Genomic DNA, 19,693 nt, shown 5'->3' on the forward strand with positions numbered 1-19,693 from the left:
TATCAGCTTGAATCAGTTGGCCCATTCTCCTCTGACCTCTAGCATCAACAAGGCATTTTCGTCCACAGGACTGCCGCATACTGGATGTTTTTCCCTTTTCACACCATTCTTTGTAAACCCTAGAAATGGTTGTGCGTGAAAATCCCAGTAACTGAGCAGATTGTGAAATACTCAGACCGGCCCGTCTGGCACCAACAACCATGCCACGCTCAAAATTGCTTAAATCACCTTTCTTTCCCATTCTGACATTCAGTTTGGAGTTCAGGAGATTGTCTTGACCAGGACCACACCCCTAAATGCATTGAAGCAACTACCATGTGATTGGTTGATTAGATAATTGCATTAATGAGAAATTGAACAGGTGTTCCTAATAATCCTTTAGGTGAGTGTATATATACATATACATACATATATATATATATATATATATATATATATATATATATATATATATATATATATATATATAATTTCCTCCTGACTTGGTTCCTGCAGACTGTGGAGGCTGATGTATATATTATTAACCCTTATGATAATGTTCAATATAATCCACATAAAATAAAAAGTAAAATGAAATGAGTAGTATTTTCATTTCATTGAAGCTTTCAATATAGAACAGAATAACAGTATTGGTATGTTCTATGTTTACATTAAATATTCACAAAATTTTAAGAAAATATTGGTTGTTTATAGTGAATCTGCAGAAAATATGTAACGCATTTAGTCTTTTTCTGTAGAAATTCTTGTTTATTAAATGTTACACAATTCTAAGCTATAAGTTGCCATTCGAGATCTTCAAAAGTTTTAGAATGATCCCTAATGCATTTCAAGGCACTTTGATCTGAAACAATGTTAAATCACATGACCTGGGAGACCACCCACAATCTGTATATCATTGGCCAGTCTCACCTGATGTTTCAGGTTTCAATGTTTGGCATCATTGTGATATATTTTATATAGCTGGGAATTCTAGACTTCCATACACTCTGGTGTCCGCACTAGCTGTTTCCATGGTCGGATTTGAAAGATGCAGCAATGGCCAGTAAGATGCCAGTGAGTGAACTGGCACCATTGGGTATTTTGCTTCTGCTGTACTTCTCAGTAATTCTCTGCACCTCAGTGGACAATAGGTGCTGGGCATTGGGTGATTTTAATTCACCAGTGCTGGAACAAGATGGTGATATTGTAATTGGAGGGCTCTTTCCCATGCACTATTTAGCTTCGCAAACGGACCATAATTACTCTGAACAGCCACAACATCAAGAGTGCAGTGGGTGTGTTTAAAACGGCATGCACAGAATGGAGAACAGCAATGAAAAGATAAAATACCAGTTGGTTTAAAAGAATGAATATAAACCTTAAAGTAACATTAATGAGATCCATGCTTTCTTACTCATTACATATGCTGTATAATTATGCTAAAATGATGTTCATCACTTTTATGAACTGTTCTTTTTTTCCAGACTGTTTACCTTTTCACAACTGCTACAACCAGCTCTCTCTCTCTTTGTTATTTTTGCTCTCTGTCCATCTTCTCAACAGGTTTGATTTTCGTGCATTCCGCTGGATCCAAACAATGGTGTTTGCCATTAAAGAAATCAACAATAATTCCAGTTTATTACCAGGAGTGACACTAGGTTATCGGATCTTGGATAGCTGTGATCATGTGCACACAAGCCTGCGGAGTGTGCTTTTCCTGGTGAACGGTACCTTCAGTCAGACACATGCTGATGCTGCTGGCAGTGCCAAATGCCTTTCCACTGCCCCGGTGCCAGCTGTCATTGGTCTGGCATCATCTTCGCCTACACGGGCCGTGGCACAAACTTTGGGTCCATTTGGTATTCCACTGGTAAGAGTCTGAATAAGAGGTGATAATTATAGATATTTATTTATCAACCTCCCTGGCCTTTAACAGTGTGTACCTGTGAGCAAAAAAAATGTGTTGAGCATATATATAAGCTCTGTGAATATGTACAAACTCTTTTTTTTTGGTGGGGGTTGAGGGGTTTTACCCCTCTAATTTTCATGTCTTAATAAACATGTCCAACTTGCATTTATTTAAACGTTTAATGCTCATAAAAAAATATATCAGAAATACTCATGTGCTTTCCTGGGGCTTTTAGTGCATATTATTTATTCTACTGATTCTACCGGATACTATTGATTACTGTGAATTTTAGTTATTGTGAAAAATATGCTTCTCGCTTCATTTGCATTTGACAGTTGTTTTCAGCACCAAATAAAGGGAAAACCTCTAGAGATAAATAGAAAAAATCTGCATCTATAACCTGATCAGTGCAACAAAATATATGTATGTACACTGTTCTACTGTTTATTCTTACGTTTATTCCCTCTCCAAATTTTAGATTTTGCAATTTTATGATTGTTTTTTTCAATGTTATAAAAACAAAGTCTGCCAAAAACACTAATTCAAGATCTTGCTTTCACCTTTTACATCTCCCATAATCTCCCTTTTTCTGTTTTTCTTTCTTGATCTTTCTGCTGACCACACTTCAAGATAAGCTACTTTGCGACCTGTACCTGCCTCACAGATAAGAAGGAATACCCTTCTTTCCTTCGTACTGTTCCCAGTGATGTATTTCAGGTGCAGGGACTGGTCCAGTTGGTTTCCCACTTTGGCTGGCGCTGGGTGGGCACAGTGGGCACAGATGATGACTACAGTCACTATGGTATCCAGGCCTTTACTGAGCAGCTTGAAAGAGTTGGTGGCTGCATAGCCTTTCACCACACTATACCAAAAGCACCTTCCCAGGCACAAATACATGCTATTCTTAATAGCCTGGAGGGTTCCACTGCACGAGTGATTATAGCATTTGCCACTGAAGGACAGCTGCTGGAGCTCCTGGCTGAAGTGGCTCGCAGGAATTTGACGAGGTGGCAGTGGGTGGCCAGTGAAGCCTGGGTGACAGCCAAACTTCTCACTATCCCTGAACTTCACCCTGTCCTGGCTGGAACAGTGGGCTTTTCCTTCAGGGGCACTACTATTCCAGGCTTGGCTGAGTTTCTCCTTGGGGTAAGGCCTTCACCTAGTCCCGAATCTGTTTTCAATAACATGTTTTGGGAGGAACTGTTTGGATGCACCCTAGGTTATGAGGACAGTGGTGATTCTGAGTTGCCACTCTGTACTGGCTCAGAGGATCTGATGGAGACTGAGAATAGCTATACTGATGTATCAAGGGTGAGGATTTCATACAATGTCTATAAAGCAGTGTATGCTATTGCTCATGCTCTACATCAGCTGTTACAATGTGGCTCTGAGGAACAAAGTTCAGACCACGTCTGCAAAACTGAATCAAAGTTCTCTCCATGGCAGGTAATATTCATGTGTTTGTCAGAACCTTCTAGTATGTTAGCAATTTTAAAATGTGTACAAATAATTATTTTGCTAAACAATTATATTCAAATGTGTATTCCATACTGTAATTATATTTATGTACATTTTATATTGTTTGCCTTAACTAATTAAATAGCTTCTTCACTACCTGAAAAAAGTTAATTTTACAAACCAGTTCAAAGAGAAGGTGTATTTTGACAACAATGGAGAGCCTGTGCCCCTCTATGATATCATAAACTGGCAGAGAAATGGCAGGGGTACCATTCGGTTTCAGATGGTGGGCACTTATGATGGCTCTGCCCCACATGAACAGCAGCTTAAGATAGATGAAGGGTTAATTCGGTGGGCAGGGGGACACAATGAGGTGAGCCTGTGCCCCTATGGCAAACAGTTGTAGAGCTGTACGTTTTGGGAGATTCCTGATTTTATAATTGTTTGTATGCAGGTTCCTGTTTCTTTATGCACCCCTCCTTGTCCCCCTGGAACACGCCAGACCACTCAACCAGGACAGCCTGTTTGCTGCTTTGACTGTTTGCCCTGTGCTGAAGGGGAAATCAGCAATATATCAGGTACATCTATCTATCTATCTATCTATCTATCTATCTATCTATCTATCTATCTATCTATCTATCTATCTATCTATCTATCTATCTATCTATCCAAATTATTACATGGCTACTCATTAAATAAATAAATATATGGACTTAAAATAATGATATATATGATTTTATATAGGAGTATAAATGATTTTACAATTTGAACTGTTCATTAGCCCAAAGCCCAACAACCCTCTATAGGGCAAGAAATTAGGGCAAGACATCGAGACACTGCAACAAATAAAACCAATAATAAAGTCAGTGATTTTCACTACATCAATATCAATAACAGAAAGACACAATGGTGCCCATTGCATTTGTATGTCACAAGAAAGCGAGTCTGCAGTGTGATATGAAAGTAACAGCAGTTTCACCCTAGTGAAAAAATAAAAAATAAAAATAAAAAATACTCAAATGTATTTGATATAAATATAGTTTTTTTTGTGATAAGTATACTACAAATATATTTAGATATTTATGTGCTTAATAAAAATACCCTGCAATTGTGCTTTTAGTATACTAAACTGATATACTCAAAGTCTGCTTAACTGGTACAACTAAGTTTGTACTTAATGCACCTTATTTGTGCGTAAGTAGTGCTGCAGTCCAACTAAAGATATATTAAGTGTATTTGATTGTGCTAAAGTGGAACTATTGCAAGTATACTTTAGGTACACATTACACATCTTGCATTTAAAGACTGATATTATACAGAGATCATACGATCCTTATTAATAGTGATATTAAAACACATTTGTGGCATAATATTGAGAAATGTGCATTGTGCAATAAAGAAATACTCCAAATAAAGTTTAAATAGAATTTTATATCAGAAAGTCTTAAGTGATATATTAAAAAATTATGTTCATGTATTTTAAGTATACTTAGTGTGAAATAAATGTATTTTAAATAGATTTTGGTATAGGTTATTTTTTACTAGGGCAGTTATACACATGAGCGTATAGGAAACATCTGACTGCTGAATGACCAAACAGAATAAAGTATTCCAGAGAATTTTGTAATAATGTGTGCTATATGGAAAATCTGGTTGACCCACAGTGTTTGTTTATGTCTACTAGGTGCTACTGAGTGTACCAAGTGTCCCCAGTACTACTGGCCAAACAAAGAAAGGGTTTCTTGTGTTGCTGGCATAGAGGAGTTTCTGTCATACCGTGAAATCATGGGCATCATTCTCATTTCTTTGTCTCTCTTTGGAGTCACTGTGGCAACTGTTATCACAGTGATTTTCTTCCTTTTTCGAAGCACACCCATAGTTAAGGCCAACAACTCTGAGATGAGTTTTCTATTGCTGTTGTCTCTCAAACTTTGCTTCCTTTGCTCACTAGTGTTTGTGGGCCGGCCCTCACCATGGACATGCCGTGCCCGCCAAGCTGCGTTTGGAATCAGCTTTGTTCTATGTATCTCATGCATACTGGTCAAGACCATTGTGGTGCTTTTGGCCTTTCGTTCCACTATGCCTGGGTCCATTTCTCTAAAGCTATTTGGCCCTCCACAGCAAAGGGTTTTCATCTTTTGCTGCACGACAGGCCAAGTTATCCTGTGTGCTTGCTGGCTGGCACTAGCACCTCCTTACCCCTACAAAAACACATCCTATCAGGGTGGTAAGATTGTACTAGAATGTAAAGATGTGTGGCCACTAGGATTTTATCTGGTGTTGGGCTATATTGGCCTGCTCTCTTGTATGTGCTTTGCTCTCGCCTTCCTTGGAAGGAAACTTCCAGATTCATTTAATGAAGCTAAGCTCATCACTTTTAGTATGCTCATATTTTTTGCTGTGTGGATCTCTTTTATACCAGCATACAACAGCTCACCGGGGAAATACACAGTGGCTGTTGAGATATTTGCCATTCTAGCTTCCACTTTTGGACTTCTATTTTGTATTTTTATACCTAAATGCTATGTAATTCTGTTGAGGCCTGATTTAAACACTAAGAAGGGAATGACTGGAAAAATGTCCAAATGAAATGTTATCAACATGACACTGACCCTGTCCATTTGGACAGCATTTCATTCCAGTTTATCATATTGTTTGGCTATGATTGTTGTATTCTTTGTAAATATATGAGAGCCAATAGTCTGTCACTTGAATTGAATAAATAACTAATTTTAGTTAATTTTCTCAATTTATAATTACTTGATACCGGCTTTGAAATAAATAAAGCCATTTTAAATAATAATAAATAAAAAAATACTTGGTAACACTATCTATGAAGCCTGTATTTATAATGCATTATAAAGGTATTCTGAATGCATTATAATACATGCATAATACCTTACAAACAACTTTATAATATGTTGCATCATCTGATAAATTATCTTAACAATAGTAACAATACATTATAATACTTACCTATTTGTGGTTATAACTTTAAGAGTACAATGCATTATAACACCAGATGAAGCCTGTATTTATAATGCATCATAAAGGTATTCTTAATGCATTATAATGCACGCATAATGCCGTATTAACAACCTTATAATGTGTTGTATCATCTCATGAATAATCATAACAACAAATGCTTACCTATTTGTGGTTATAACTATTAAGAGTATGATTTATAACACACAATGAACATAATTTTTTTCACTTAAGTTATAATGGATTATATATCCCATAGTTTCATATCTTTAACTTTCCCAAGTCTGATATTTTGACATTGTTTACTTAAGATCTGCATAGTATCATGCTACATCTTATGAGTGGTATTTTACTGCTGTAAGTAAAGTGACAAAAACAAAGTATTTTTTTAAACATCTAAAAAGCTTTGTAATGTGGTCATACTATTTAGTGGTCTTTGTCTGTAAAGTAAAGTAACAAAAGTTAAGACTTCTTTTAAACAGCCATACAATATCATGAGGTGGTTATAAGACATTTCACTTAAGGTAAAAAGTTGTGTGGAAAAGTACAATGTGGAACAGTGGAAAAAAACAAAGTTATGTTTTATTAATATAAACTGTAAAATTACAAGGTTTTACCAAATCTAATACCTATGTAGTAATATGGGGTATATATGGGGGGTATATTTTGTATATTTATATATACTAAAATAAACTTTTAACAAACATTTTCAATCGATATTTAGAAGTTTTATAACACAAGTGTATGTGCAGTTATTAACTGTTGTTTTTATTTATGTCCAGCTTATTGGTTATTTTTGCTGTAGTCCTGGAAATGATAAATAAATATACATTTAAATATACAGTACAATATAAACAGGTATAGTTTGAGGTGCATGCACAAATATATGTTATTTTACAGTCTGGTTAACCACATTCATGTAAGTTGTATGTAATGCGCAGTGTTGGGTAAGTTACTTCAAAAAAGTAATTAATTACTAATTAATAATTACATCATCAATATTGTATTTAAAATACTTTTCTAATTACTCTGTCTGAAAAGTAATTTAAGTACTCAACAAGTAATTAAACAAATTACTTCTTAAAATCCCTATAAACCTTGACCGGATAGACAATAGAAATGAAACTCTTTTAATAATTAAATATGAGTCAAACATGGAATAGTTTATCCTTTTAAAGCATTTTAGCTTTATTAAAACATACTATAATACTTAAACATTTTAGTAAACATGAAACTTGCTTTCAAAGCAACGAGTACCATATTATATTTCATACATAATGTAGCCTATGTAGTCATGTGTTTCAACGAAATTAACTAATTTCTAATTCACTGTAACCTTTAGCCTGCAATACTTTTTTTTAAGCTCACCTTCAGACACTTTCTGCACCACCGGTGTAAAATCAAGTTTTGGCTGATTAACAGGGGTTGCCGTAGCGTTATCTGTTGACGAACATGGATCACTCAAAAGTGTTTGTCGATGCTGCCATGTCAGGTAGGATTACTTGTGCTATTGACAGCGGCCGACAGTTTTTTCTCCCCAGAACATAGCTTACATTGTACCATAATGTTCTTGTCTACCTGTGTCAAAAAAGTTAAGTAATTGGAATATTTCCATTTGGTAAAACAGCCACTTGCTTCTGCCGACATCTTCCACTTCAGACAACGTATCCAACTGGCGTGAACTCGTCATGCGCAACTGCACTACAGCTAACGATTAAAAAGAGGCAGCGTTCACTTTTTCCTTTAGGCGATAAATTTAGATTTTAAATTCAATATTGATTTATTGTATAACTGTTGAACTAATTTACTGTATGTAATGCAAGTACATTATAAGTAACTGTAATTAAATTACCTAAAAATGAACAGTAATCCCTTACTTTACCTTTTCAGTGGATAAGTATTTTAATTACAGTAACACGTTACACCCAACACTGGTAATGCGTATATGTATGAGGCGACCAAGAATGTCTGAGGGGTAGTTCCTGGCAAGCCAGTATTCCCATTCAATTTGTTACGATAACTGCTCTGAGACTTGGCTGAAGATCCAAGTGCAGTCTTTATTAAGGGTAGTCCAAAGAATAGTCAAAAGCAGGCAACAATCAATCACAAACATGCTGAAATCAAGATAATCCTAACAGGGTCAAATATAAAAAACCAGGCAGAAGTCAAGAACACAGGATCCAGGACAAGAATACAGCTCAGACACACAGTGGCAACATACTAGCAAGACTACACAAAGAATGCATGAGAAGACACTGCTTAAAGTCGACATGAAATCAATATTGACCCCATTTACTTTGTTAGCGCATATTACTAGTCTTGTGGTGAACAATTAATCCGTGCAAGTTAATACACAGAAAAAAATTGTTTGCCGTCGTAATCTTTAATCAAAATCTGAAAAGTTACTTCCGGTCTGGAATGGCGTTCCTTTTCTGATGACGTCAGTTTGACGGCTTGGGTTGAAAATGCTAAACCACTCCCCTCAAACCGTTAGTCTGCTATGAGCGAGAGATGGAGAGGAGGAGCGCTAAAGTAAAACCCTGCCCTCTGTTCAATATTCCGTTTCACTTGGAAATACGTCACAACACTGAAGAAAAGTCGTTTGCAACTTCCGGTTCACGGGGACTTTAAATAAGCCAGAGCAAACAAGGTAACAATACACAGGTGTACTGAATGGAGCCATAATGTGTCCCAGCAAAGGATTGTGGTGAATGTAGTTCTTAATATTAACACAGACAAAAGGAGTGCCCTCTGGAGGACACTTAAGGAGCGGCTACCAGACGCTCCAACAACAGACAAATAAAATCCAGGAGGGAGGTGGAGCGAAGGTGGAACAGGGGGAGGGACAGAGGGCCAGGTTCGTGGAGAGGAAGCAGTACTGGAGACCGAGGCGGATTGGGTAGCCAGGGTGGAGCCAGCAGAGCAAGTGGCAAGGGCGGAGTAGGCAGGGAAGGTGTCAAGAGCGGAGATGGTGGTGCAGATGGCCAGGGCGGAGCAGGCCGGGCAGGTGCCCAGGGCAGAGCAGAAGGCCACCACGGTGGAGCAGACAACCACCACAGTAGAGCAGATGGGACTGAAGACCCCCACGGCGGAGTGGAAGTAGCTGGTGACCAGGAAGATTGAGCTGGCGAGGCCGAAGACCACCACGCTGAAGCTGAACATCACCAGGGCATATCTGGAGGAACTGGAGACCACCGCTGCTGATCAGGAGAAACTGGAACACAGAGCACAGAGAGGTTAGGGTTGGCCTCAGGGGTCATGTCAAAACAAACAGAGGGTTTATTTATAGCCTCTGTGACCATAACAGGGCAGGCAGGACATCCAGGAATACTGTCTATGACAAGGTGAACAGAGTCTTTTATCATGGTATCGTGGTCGCATCAGGGCAGAAAGGGAACTCAAGGGCAACCTCCGTTGTCGAGACAGGACAGGCAGGGAGCTCTGGGGCCTGAGCATGTTCTGGAGTGGATTCATGGGCTAGAGCGGGCTCTGGAGCAGACTCAGAGCTAACAAGGTAACAATACACAGGTGTACTGAATGAAGCCATAATGAGTCCAGGCAAAGGATTATGGGGAATATAGTCCTTAATATTAACACAGAGACAAACGGAGTGCCCTCTGAAGAAGCTCATGGGTACTCCAGCTGGAGGATATGACACAATGACCTTGAGGTGCTCTTTCAAAAGTTTAGCTGTCCTGTTGCCACGGTGGCGCTATATAGCCATTTTGTATATCTTCCATGCACGCTTTAAATCTTGCATTGTGCATGTTGTGTATAAGGTTGTTTATAGGGCATTATGCGTGCATTATAATGCATTAAGAATGCCCTTATGATGCATTATAAATACAGATTTCATTTTGTGTTATAATGCATTATTCTTTTAAATGTTATAACTACAAATATGTAAGTATTCTAATGTATTGTAAGTGTTGTGATTATTTATCAGATGATACAACATATTATAAGGTTGCTTGTAAGGCATTATGCATGTATTATAATGCATTAAAAAAAAAAACTTAGAATGCATTATAAATACAGGCTTAATAGAAAGTGTTACCAAAAACCTTTGCCTTTTATTTTATAAAATGAAGTATCAAAGTTGGCATGTGCAAACAGAATTGTAAAGAGAATTTACAAAAAATATAAATTGACATACTTATGATTTCATTATATATTTTTCCATCTTGTTTTTTTTTTTTTTTTTTAACTGTTACAAGCACAACCATTAAGAAAAAAAGTATAACAATTGATGTGTTAGAATCACAGAATATGTAATTTGCGAGTGTTTGTATACACCACTGCAGTGACTGTACTGTGTGACTCAGAGGGCTTTTGATGGTACTTTGCCCATTAGGTGTTTTTTAGTATTCTGCTCTGGCCTAAATATAATAATGAAACACTTAGGAGCAAAAATACAGAGAATCAGACCAAAGCTTGAAGCTAAAATGGCAAATATCTCCACAGCTACAGTAAATTTCCCTGGAGAGCTGACATAAGCTGGAACAAATGTGATCCAAACAGCACAGAATATGAGCATGCTGAATGTGATTAATTTAGCCTCATTGAAGTTATCAGGGAGCTTTCGGGCCAGAAAAGCTAAAATAAAGCAAAGGAAAGCTAGGAGGCCAATATAACCCAGTACAGCCCAGAAACCAACAGATGATCCTAAACTGCATTCTAGAATGATCTTTTCTTTGTAGTGTTGCATGTTATTGTAAGGAAATGGTGGAGATATTGTTAACCAAAGCACACATATCAGTACCTGTACAAGAGTGAAACCAAAAACACTGAGTCTCTGTTGATGAGGCCCAAACCATTTCATAACATCACTTCCTGGACGTGTAGCCCTGAAAGCCATTAACACCACTGCTGTTTTCCCCAGAACACAAGAGATACAGAGGACAAAAGTGATGCCAAATGCTGTGTGACGCAACATACAGGACCATTCAGTGGGCCGACCAATGAAGGTAAGTGAACAGAGGAAACACAGAGTCAGTGAGAAGAGCAGCAGAAAGCTCAGTTCTGAGTTGTTGGCTTTTACTATCGGAGAGGCCCTGTTTTTGTATAACACTAAAGCCATGCTCAAAGCCACTAAAGAGCCCGCAATAGAGAAAGCAGCCAGGATAATCCCAAGGATCTCATCCCAGGAGAGAAACTCCACTGGTTTAGGAAGACACTTGTCCTTCTCATTATTGGGCCAGTACTCAGGTAGACATTTGTGACAATCTAAAGAATCTGGAAGATGAAGAAGTCAGTGCTTAACAGTAATTCATGAACCACAGTAAGAAAATGGAGACTCAATGGAACTCAATGGAAAAAGCAGGATCTATGATATGGTGCTCATTTTTGTCCTACATTAAAATGCTGCCAATAACGTTTACGTACATATTATACCAAGTTTACATACACTTTGAAAAATGTTAATAAACAGTAAAGAAATAAATATGGCATCATGTTTTTATTTAGTACTGCCCTAAATAATTATTTTAACAAAACAGATGTTTACATATAGTCCACATAACAAAATGACTGTACACAAATTAACCAGTTCAAAAGTTTACTACCTGGATGATCAATGACTGTTTTAATGCCTTGATTATTAACACTCTGTGTTACTACCTGGATGATCAATGACTGTTTTTATGTTTTGTGATAGTTGTTCATGAGCCTTGTTTATCCTGAACAGTTAAATTGCCCACTGTTCTTAAAAAAAAAAAAAAAAAAAAAAAAAAAATCCTGCAGGTCCTGCATACTCTTTGGTTTTCCAGCATCTTTAGCATATTTAATTTTGAGATCCAACTTTTCACACTAAGGACAATTGGGGGTACTATTACAAAAGGTGCAAACATTCACTAATCCTCAATAAGGTAATACTGTAGAAAACACTGGCAATCTTACTCCATAATTTTATTTTTTCAGTAATTCAAAAACGTTTATCTGTCCACAAATTCCCAATTACCAAACCGAAAAACAAAAAATGTTGATGTTCAACAATAATCCAACGTCACTATTTTGACATTGTCATTAATGTCACTATTTCAAAATTAGATAAATTAACCTCAAAACTTTTATGACTGACTTGAATCTTACAAATGTTGATATTTACATAAAGTGACAAAATTAAAAATAGAGTAGCCATTCATCAAAAGTTGAGATTTTGTGCCGTTTATGGTCAACAGTAAAAATAAAATGCATCTTATTCTTACCCCATCTTACCCAAGATTTGTAAGAACTTTGTGCATGAGTTTTGAACTAGATTTTTCTTTTCTTTATGATAAACTGTCTTTTATGTCACTGGCTCAGAACCATCTGTGATTTATCCAGAAGAATGTCTCTAAACATATTACCTGTCTCATTACTGATTTCTCCTTTTGCACAGTTAATGCAGTCATAACAGCAGACAGGTCTTCCTTTTTGCACAGCCTTCCTAGAACCTGGAGTACAGCTCTCACTGCACACAGACACAGGAACCTGCAGGTGACAAACAGCATCAGAGTCAGAAATTACTTTTTATTTTATTTTTATTTTTATGAATAATACACTTTACAATTTTTTAATTAATTGTTTTAATAGAAGTGTAGGACATAAATGTATGACACTGTCCTTTTATATTGTTAGAAGAAAATATGTCTTCAGAAAAATACAAAAACAGGGGTATTTCACAACACTCATAAGTAATCACATTTTATAAACACATCTTATACCTTTTCACTGCCATCATACCAAAAGATAGCTCTGTTCAGACTGAATTCCTGGCTTTTAGGCTGGGATGCATCATATTGACCCACTGTAACAAAATCAACTGAACTGTCTCCCTGAAGCTGCCAATTTACAAGTTCATAAGTGGCCATGGGGTCTCCTTTGGTATCGAATGAAACAGAATAATTATTTTTTGTAAAGTTCACTCGTTTGAGTTGATCAAAAACCTGCATGATAGACAAGATACAGATAAATTGTGATGACGTGGTTGTGACTAAAATTATTTGCTGATAATCAGTAGCTGAAATAGTTGGTGTTGTTGTAAAAATACAGTAGTTCTACACAAAAAGTAAATAAATAATACTGCATTTTAATGAGAATTTTTAATTCTCGTTAGTAAACGTATTGTTAAAAATAAATAAAAAAGAATTCCACAATAAGCAAACATACCTGTCGGGGCTCAAATTTGATGTTTTTGTCACAATAATTTCCATTACAGACAATGCCATGGATAGCATGTGCTATAGCATATGTGGCTTTGTACACCATATTAGTGATCCTCAACTGGGACGTGTCTGTGTACGGGTTCTGTAATGTGCGCAGGTCCTCTGTGCCATCACATGCTGGCATACCAGTAGAAGAACCTGTCTGTTGTTTTAGACTACAGCTAAATGAGCTTTCCCAGAATTCTGTCAGCAGGGGAAATTTCAGCGCCTGCTCTGGAGACAGGTCAAGTAAAAAGTTACGAAATCCCGGGATAACAGACCGCGGGATTCCAAAGCCTACAGCACCGATACACAAATTAAACCGCAGCATTTCTGGGTCTGTAACCCACGCCTCACTGCCAATCCACTGCATCGGAGGAGGAGGTTGCTGACTCAGCTCTTCTAAGAGAAATCTCATGTCACCTGCGGCCAAGAAGGCAACTATTACACGAGCCGTTGATCTGCGAATGACATCAGCGACTCTTTTCAGTTTACTGCGTGGCTGGGTCCTGTAGTAGGCCTCAGAATACTCCACACAGATTCCCTCCTCCGCAGCAGCCTTCAGGAATGATGCCATGCCATTGTTCCCGTAGTCTGAATCACTGCGCACAGCCCCAATCCACGTCCATCCGAAGTGCTTGACCATCCGTGCCAGTGCGGCCGCTTGATGGTGATCGCTGGGGATGGTCCTGAAGAAAGTAGGATACTGCCACTTGTCACTGAGACACGCGCATGTTGCATAATGACTCACCTATAGGCACCAAGAGAGGAAGAAAACATTTCAAATAAAATGTTTCCGAACATATAAGGACTTTAAGTATACCTTTTTGATCCTATTACAATAATACATTCATTATATGTCTTGTGAGAAATGTTGACAGATGGTCATTTTAACAAATGTTTTCAAAGTTTTTCCACCTGTGTTATGGCAAAAATACAATGATTTTTGAGTTTCTGGCACAGCGCCACATTTGTATTTATTTTGGAAATCTCTTAGAAGACTAAAATATAGTTTTACTGAGCAAACACCTGTGGAATTCCAAAAGGACCGAAAAGCCTTGACATGCTTATAGATGGTGTGGAACCAGATTCTCCAACTAGTGCAAGAACTGCAGCTGATTTTGCACAGGAATCAGTGTTGTTAAATATGAGATCTAGTCCGTTGGCAAGCTGAAATGATACTTTGATTGCCATTGGCACAGAGCCACAAGAGTCATATATATGGTACCCTAATGTGATGCCCGGTAAGAGATCAGAGTTGTTGTTTATCTCTTGGATAGCAAACTGCAAGGCACGAGCAAAGCGCAGCTCTCTGAAGTCCATGCTGTTGAAGTACACACAAAAAAACTAATTATTTTTTTAAATTATACTAATTAACATTTTAAAAAATAAGGATGTGAACGTTTTGATGGTCTGATTCTGATTAACTGAAGCAAAATGACAGTTATGAACATACATTTTGCAAAATAACAACCCACTCAAGACTGCTCTGTTAAAAAATTAATTACATTTTATATTAAATTCTAACCTGCCACTGCACTCCAGTGGTTGTGGCCGTCTAGTATACGTGTGCTTCTCTGTCCTTAGATAGTAATGAATGGTGAAAGCCCCTCCAATGATGAAGTCTGCGTCCTTGAAGAGAGCAGGGGGCTGAGGGTCACCTTGGAGGATGCATGTGCCTAAATTAACCCCCCACACAGCAGGAACAAGTCTGGTAATACACAGTGTTGTCACTGTCAATAAAATATTAATATGCATTTCTCCTGCTTGGCAAACAACCACTCCAAATGTGAGATGGGAGTTAAGCCTTGTTTTATATACTCACCAGCCAACATACTGTTGTATGTTGTACAAGAGGGTGTGGTTAATATTTCATATCAGTAAATCATAATGAAACAACGTGTCTCAAGTGGATCAAAACACACAAACCAAGACCTTATTTAAGGCAATCCCACCCCCGCCAGCCTCAAGAGAAATTAGGTTAATGAAAAACTTTTAATCTCTTAAACTTTTAATTTTAATTGCTTTTAATCTCCTTTACTACTTATTTTGCAAGCAATTTGCCAAGTTTTTATGTTTCAGTGATACAACTATGATGAATTCTGCTATACATGCAGCCAAAAATAATAACAATTACTATAGCCATAGAGACACACATGACTTGTGTGTTCACTGTCTGGGCGATGAGCACGTACACTCTCAGTTCTTGAGGGAGCTGTTTGCGTGAACTGCGAGTGTTTCCCTGTAAGGACGCTCCGCTTTTGTTTGTCTATCTTCTCGAAGGAAGAGGGACAATCATCTGTGCCCGGCAGCTAGGGTCCCTCTCATGCTGAGGAGGAGAGAAGATTCAGGTCGTGGGGATCACAAATGGAGCTGGCTGAAGAGTTTGAGAGAGGAGTAATTTTCTCACGCGCTTCAGCCACTGACAAGAGCAGAGCGCTCTTGTCAGTGGCTGAAGCGCGTGAGAAAATTACTGGACAAGGATGCGGCATCTAATGCATTCTCTGGTTCAGCAGAAATGGCTGTTGAGGGCGAAGAAGATGAGTCATCTGAGCCCTCGTGGCCGTCCTGCCCCGAGTATGATGAGCTGTTGGGGGTTATGGAGCGTGCTTCAGACAGGCTCAAACTGTCGTGGGAGTGCATTAGGGAAGAGACTACTCGTGGCAGGTTAGACGAACGGTTTATTTCCGGCCATAACCCTCCAGCTCCTGTAGCCTTCCATTGCTTCCAGACCTCCACACTGAGCTTGAGAAGGCATGGAAGAACCTGTATTCAGCCCAGATCCACCGACATAGGCATGCAAACTATGCAAATGTCGAGGGGGTGCATGAGCATGGATACGTGGAGATTTACGTGTACTCTAAAAGCTCCAGCCCTGCCTACAAAGCCGCTTAAGAACACATAGTGGTTGAACAGCAGGGCATACGGGGCAGCAGGACAGGCTAGCGCTTCACTGCACACCATGGCAGTGCTTCAAGCTTACCAGGCTGACCTGCTGAAAGACTTAGATCAAGGTCAGGGTTTTTCCTCTGATGCGGTATCCGAGCTGTGCTGCACCACGGACCTGGCTCTCCGCGCCACCAAGCAGACCGCCGCCGCAGTTGGTAGATCAATGGTGGAGATGTTGGCAACGGAGAGACACCTGTGGGTGAACCTGGCGGACATTAGGGAGAAAGAGAAGGGCTTTTGCCTCGATGCCCTGGTCTCGCTGTCCGAACTTTTCAGCACCTCCGTGGAAGCTGTGGCTGGAAAATCATGCATTTAAATCATGCATACCGCACAGGTCTGACTCTGCGCCCAGGCAACCAGTGGAATAGGTTCCACTGTGGAATCCTTCCTCCTCCGTGAAATAGGTTGTGGAGAAGGCGCGACCAGAGAAAAAAGAAGCAGGATTTGAGGGAAGTGATCCATCACAGGCGCTCCCAGCTCCACTGAGTTCCAGGTAGATGATGTTTTCAAGTGGAGGCCTGTGGTAAGGTCACCTTGATAATTTCCCTGTGGTGAGTGAAGTTGGCTTCCTCTCGCTTAAGAGAGTCATTATGTTGAAGCTACTGCTCCACTGAACTCCAGGAAGGTTATGAATGCGTGTGTGTTTGGCCCTCAATTTTTGGGCCACCCCGATATCCGGCCTAGGCTTAATACTTTAGGCATGTGTCTCTTAGACAGAGGCGGTTTTTGCTATAGCATCTCTGCCTCCTAGTCTGCAGTAGCTCAGAGTAGGCTACTCCTCGAGGAGAGCCTCTCCAGCCCAAGACTGGCAGCTAGTGATCCTGGTCAAGTCAAGTCACCTTCATTTATATAGCACTTTTAACAATATAGATTGTTTCAAAGCAGCTTTACAGCGATAATAGGAAATTACATTTTTTGGCTTTACAGCAGCCCTAGAATAAAGTTATTGTCCAGCTAAATTTAGTTTTGATTGATTCACTTCCATTGCAAAGATCATTAGTTATTAACTTAGGGTACCACGACACCGTTCTAACAGAAAACCCTTAATGCGCTCCGACCTGCTTAATCGCACAACAACAGTGCCTGGTGGCTCGAGAACGCAAACCTTGAAAATGTTTTGAAATAAGGTTATCTCTGCGCAAACTTCAAAAACGCAAACCTGTGAAAACGCTGACGGCGTGCACATGCGTATTTCGTGTTTAGTCTATCTGTGCGTTTGAATATATATGCACGCAGGCATGTAACTAGTATGCCTCCTCTCACTGTGAGTCACCCGGCTGGGGCCCGCCTTCTGCAATTGGCTAATAATGCAAGTTGCAGGCCCTGTGGCCTCCTCAGACTGCCTAGGTTGAGCTGAACTCCTCTTGATACTAGAGTAAAAGCGAAATGCTGAGCTACAGTTTCTAGTGATGTTTGGCACAGACAAATGTGACCTGATCCAGCAAAATGAGTCACAGTGACCCAAATTGACAAATTGATATTTTGATATTAATGGAAAGAGGAGACCATAAGCTTTCAAATGATATCATAGTCAAAGTCATAGCTTGAATGGTTGTAAAGATATACACATTTGAATTATGGTCGTCTGCCCTCTTTTTCCAATTGAAAACCTGAGTTTTTTTTTAAAAAACTGAAATTGAAATTGAAAAAAAAAGTTTTTTGCCCGTTTTTTGTTGATATCTTTCAAAATCCATTGCATTTAAAGTGATAAACTATTTATTTTACAGCTTAATTTGACCAAAGACATAAATATATATATATATATATATATATATATATATATATATATATATATATATATATATATATATATATATATATATATATATAAATGCTATTAAACCAGGCTGAAGCTCAATTTTTTTTTTAAAGTTTTTATTTGAATAAATAATTAAAAAGGCACTTTTACAAAAATTTACAAAAATCAGAAAAATTGAACAGAGGTGCTACATTTTTGCTTGAGAGAGAGTGTGTGTGCGTGCATGTGTGTGTGTCTCTGTGTGTGTGTGTGTGTGTGTGTGTGTGTGTGTGTGTGTGTGTGTGTGTGTGTGTGCGTGTGTCTGTGTGTGTGTGTGTGTGTCTGTGTCTGTGTGTGTCTGTATGTGTGTCTGTGTCTGTGTTTGTGTGTGTGTGTCTGTGTGTGTGTCTGTGTCTGTGTCTGTGTGTGTGTGTGTGTGTGTGTGTGTGTGTGTGTGTGAGAGAGAGAAAGTGAGAGTTAGTTCACAATAACAGTGTAACAAATTCATAACGAAGATACCAACAGTTAAATATTGGGTTAAAATAAATAATAAACACATTGTAATGGATTCTTGTTGCAGATAAATACACTCACACAATAATTGCACTCACTTACAGTACATCCATACAAAATAAATACACTCACTCAGATTCAAGCTCTTTTCTTCTTAGCTGGGCAGGGAGAGGGACAACTTACTGGCGGTTTTGGGCATGTAATGTCCTTTGTATTATCTGTGCAGAACTCACGGATATTTTGGTACAGATAACTCTTTCTTTTCAAATCCAGGCCAGGGGGCTTGATGACAGGGGGTCTCTGGATTGGTGGTGCGTCGTCTTGGAGCAAGCATATTCCTTGTTCCTCAGAGGTGGCAAAGGCCTTGTAAAATACCCAGCCAGGATGGTCACTGCTCATTCTGAAAAACACAGGGGAAAACTAGTTGTAAAAGATCCATTCACTATTATACGCAAATACCCATGTAACACAGAAGCACACACACACAGCACTTGAGCATAATAGACATATGCCATTAGTATTATAGTACCATCAATTACAAACCGATAATGCTGATGTCGGGTTATTCCTGGGAGATGTCGGAAGAATGGCTTCAGGAATGACTGCCAATCACGCTGCTTCACTATGACTTCCCCATCTTCCCTACCAACCAGTTGCGAGATGTTAACTCCAGTCAGTGTGCTGCTTCGAACAACATCAACAATATCGTCCAGACATGATACCATCTTTCGGCGATAGTTTTGTTTCACCAAGCCAAATGCCCAATCTGGTGCAAACTTTGTATGGCCCACAATGAGGAAGTTCAATGAAATTGTTTCATGGAATCCATTGAGAACTCTCCATAGCAGGTACTGTAGCACAGTATTGTTCTTGTTCTGGCCTACACAGTTGTCACAATGTAGCTGGACATGCTTTTCACCCATGCCATATTGAGTGAAGAAATTATCCAGGAATGACACCACAGCATTTGGCCCTTTG

General features: G+C 38.8%; 2 protein-coding genes across 2 annotated transcripts; one reads left to right on the forward strand and one right to left on the reverse strand.

The window, feature by feature from the left end:
- Positions 1 to 1,047: 1,047 nt before the first annotated feature.
- On the forward strand, positions 1,048 to 5,935 carry LOC311077121 (extracellular calcium-sensing receptor-like; the record flags this gene model as incomplete). The annotated part of the gene is made up of 6 exons (XM_084138930.1): positions 1,048 to 1,274; positions 1,543 to 1,849; positions 2,519 to 3,334; positions 3,492 to 3,719; positions 3,801 to 3,924; positions 5,031 to 5,935. 6 exons carry the CDS (start codon positions 1,048 to 1,050, stop codon positions 5,933 to 5,935), a joined length of 2,607 nt encoding a protein of 868 aa, XP_083995056.1.
- A 4,717-nt stretch (positions 5,936 to 10,652) lies between these two features.
- LOC311077123 (extracellular calcium-sensing receptor-like) lies at positions 10,653 to 14,838 on the reverse strand (the record flags this gene model as incomplete). Its single annotated transcript, XM_084138932.1, has 5 exons — positions 10,653 to 11,566; positions 12,679 to 12,802; positions 13,036 to 13,257; positions 13,481 to 14,266; positions 14,545 to 14,838. The coding sequence occupies 5 exons, from the start codon at positions 14,836 to 14,838 to the stop codon at positions 10,653 to 10,655; spliced, it is 2,340 nt and encodes a 779-aa protein (XP_083995058.1).
- Between the last annotated feature and the right edge of the window lie 4,855 nt (positions 14,839 to 19,693).

Source organism: Abramis brama, assembly GCF_963993115.1.
Source record: "Abramis brama genome assembly, contig: SCAFFOLD_81, whole genome shotgun sequence".
NCBI classification, from domain to species: Eukaryota; Metazoa; Chordata; class Actinopteri; order Cypriniformes; family Leuciscidae; genus Abramis; species Abramis brama.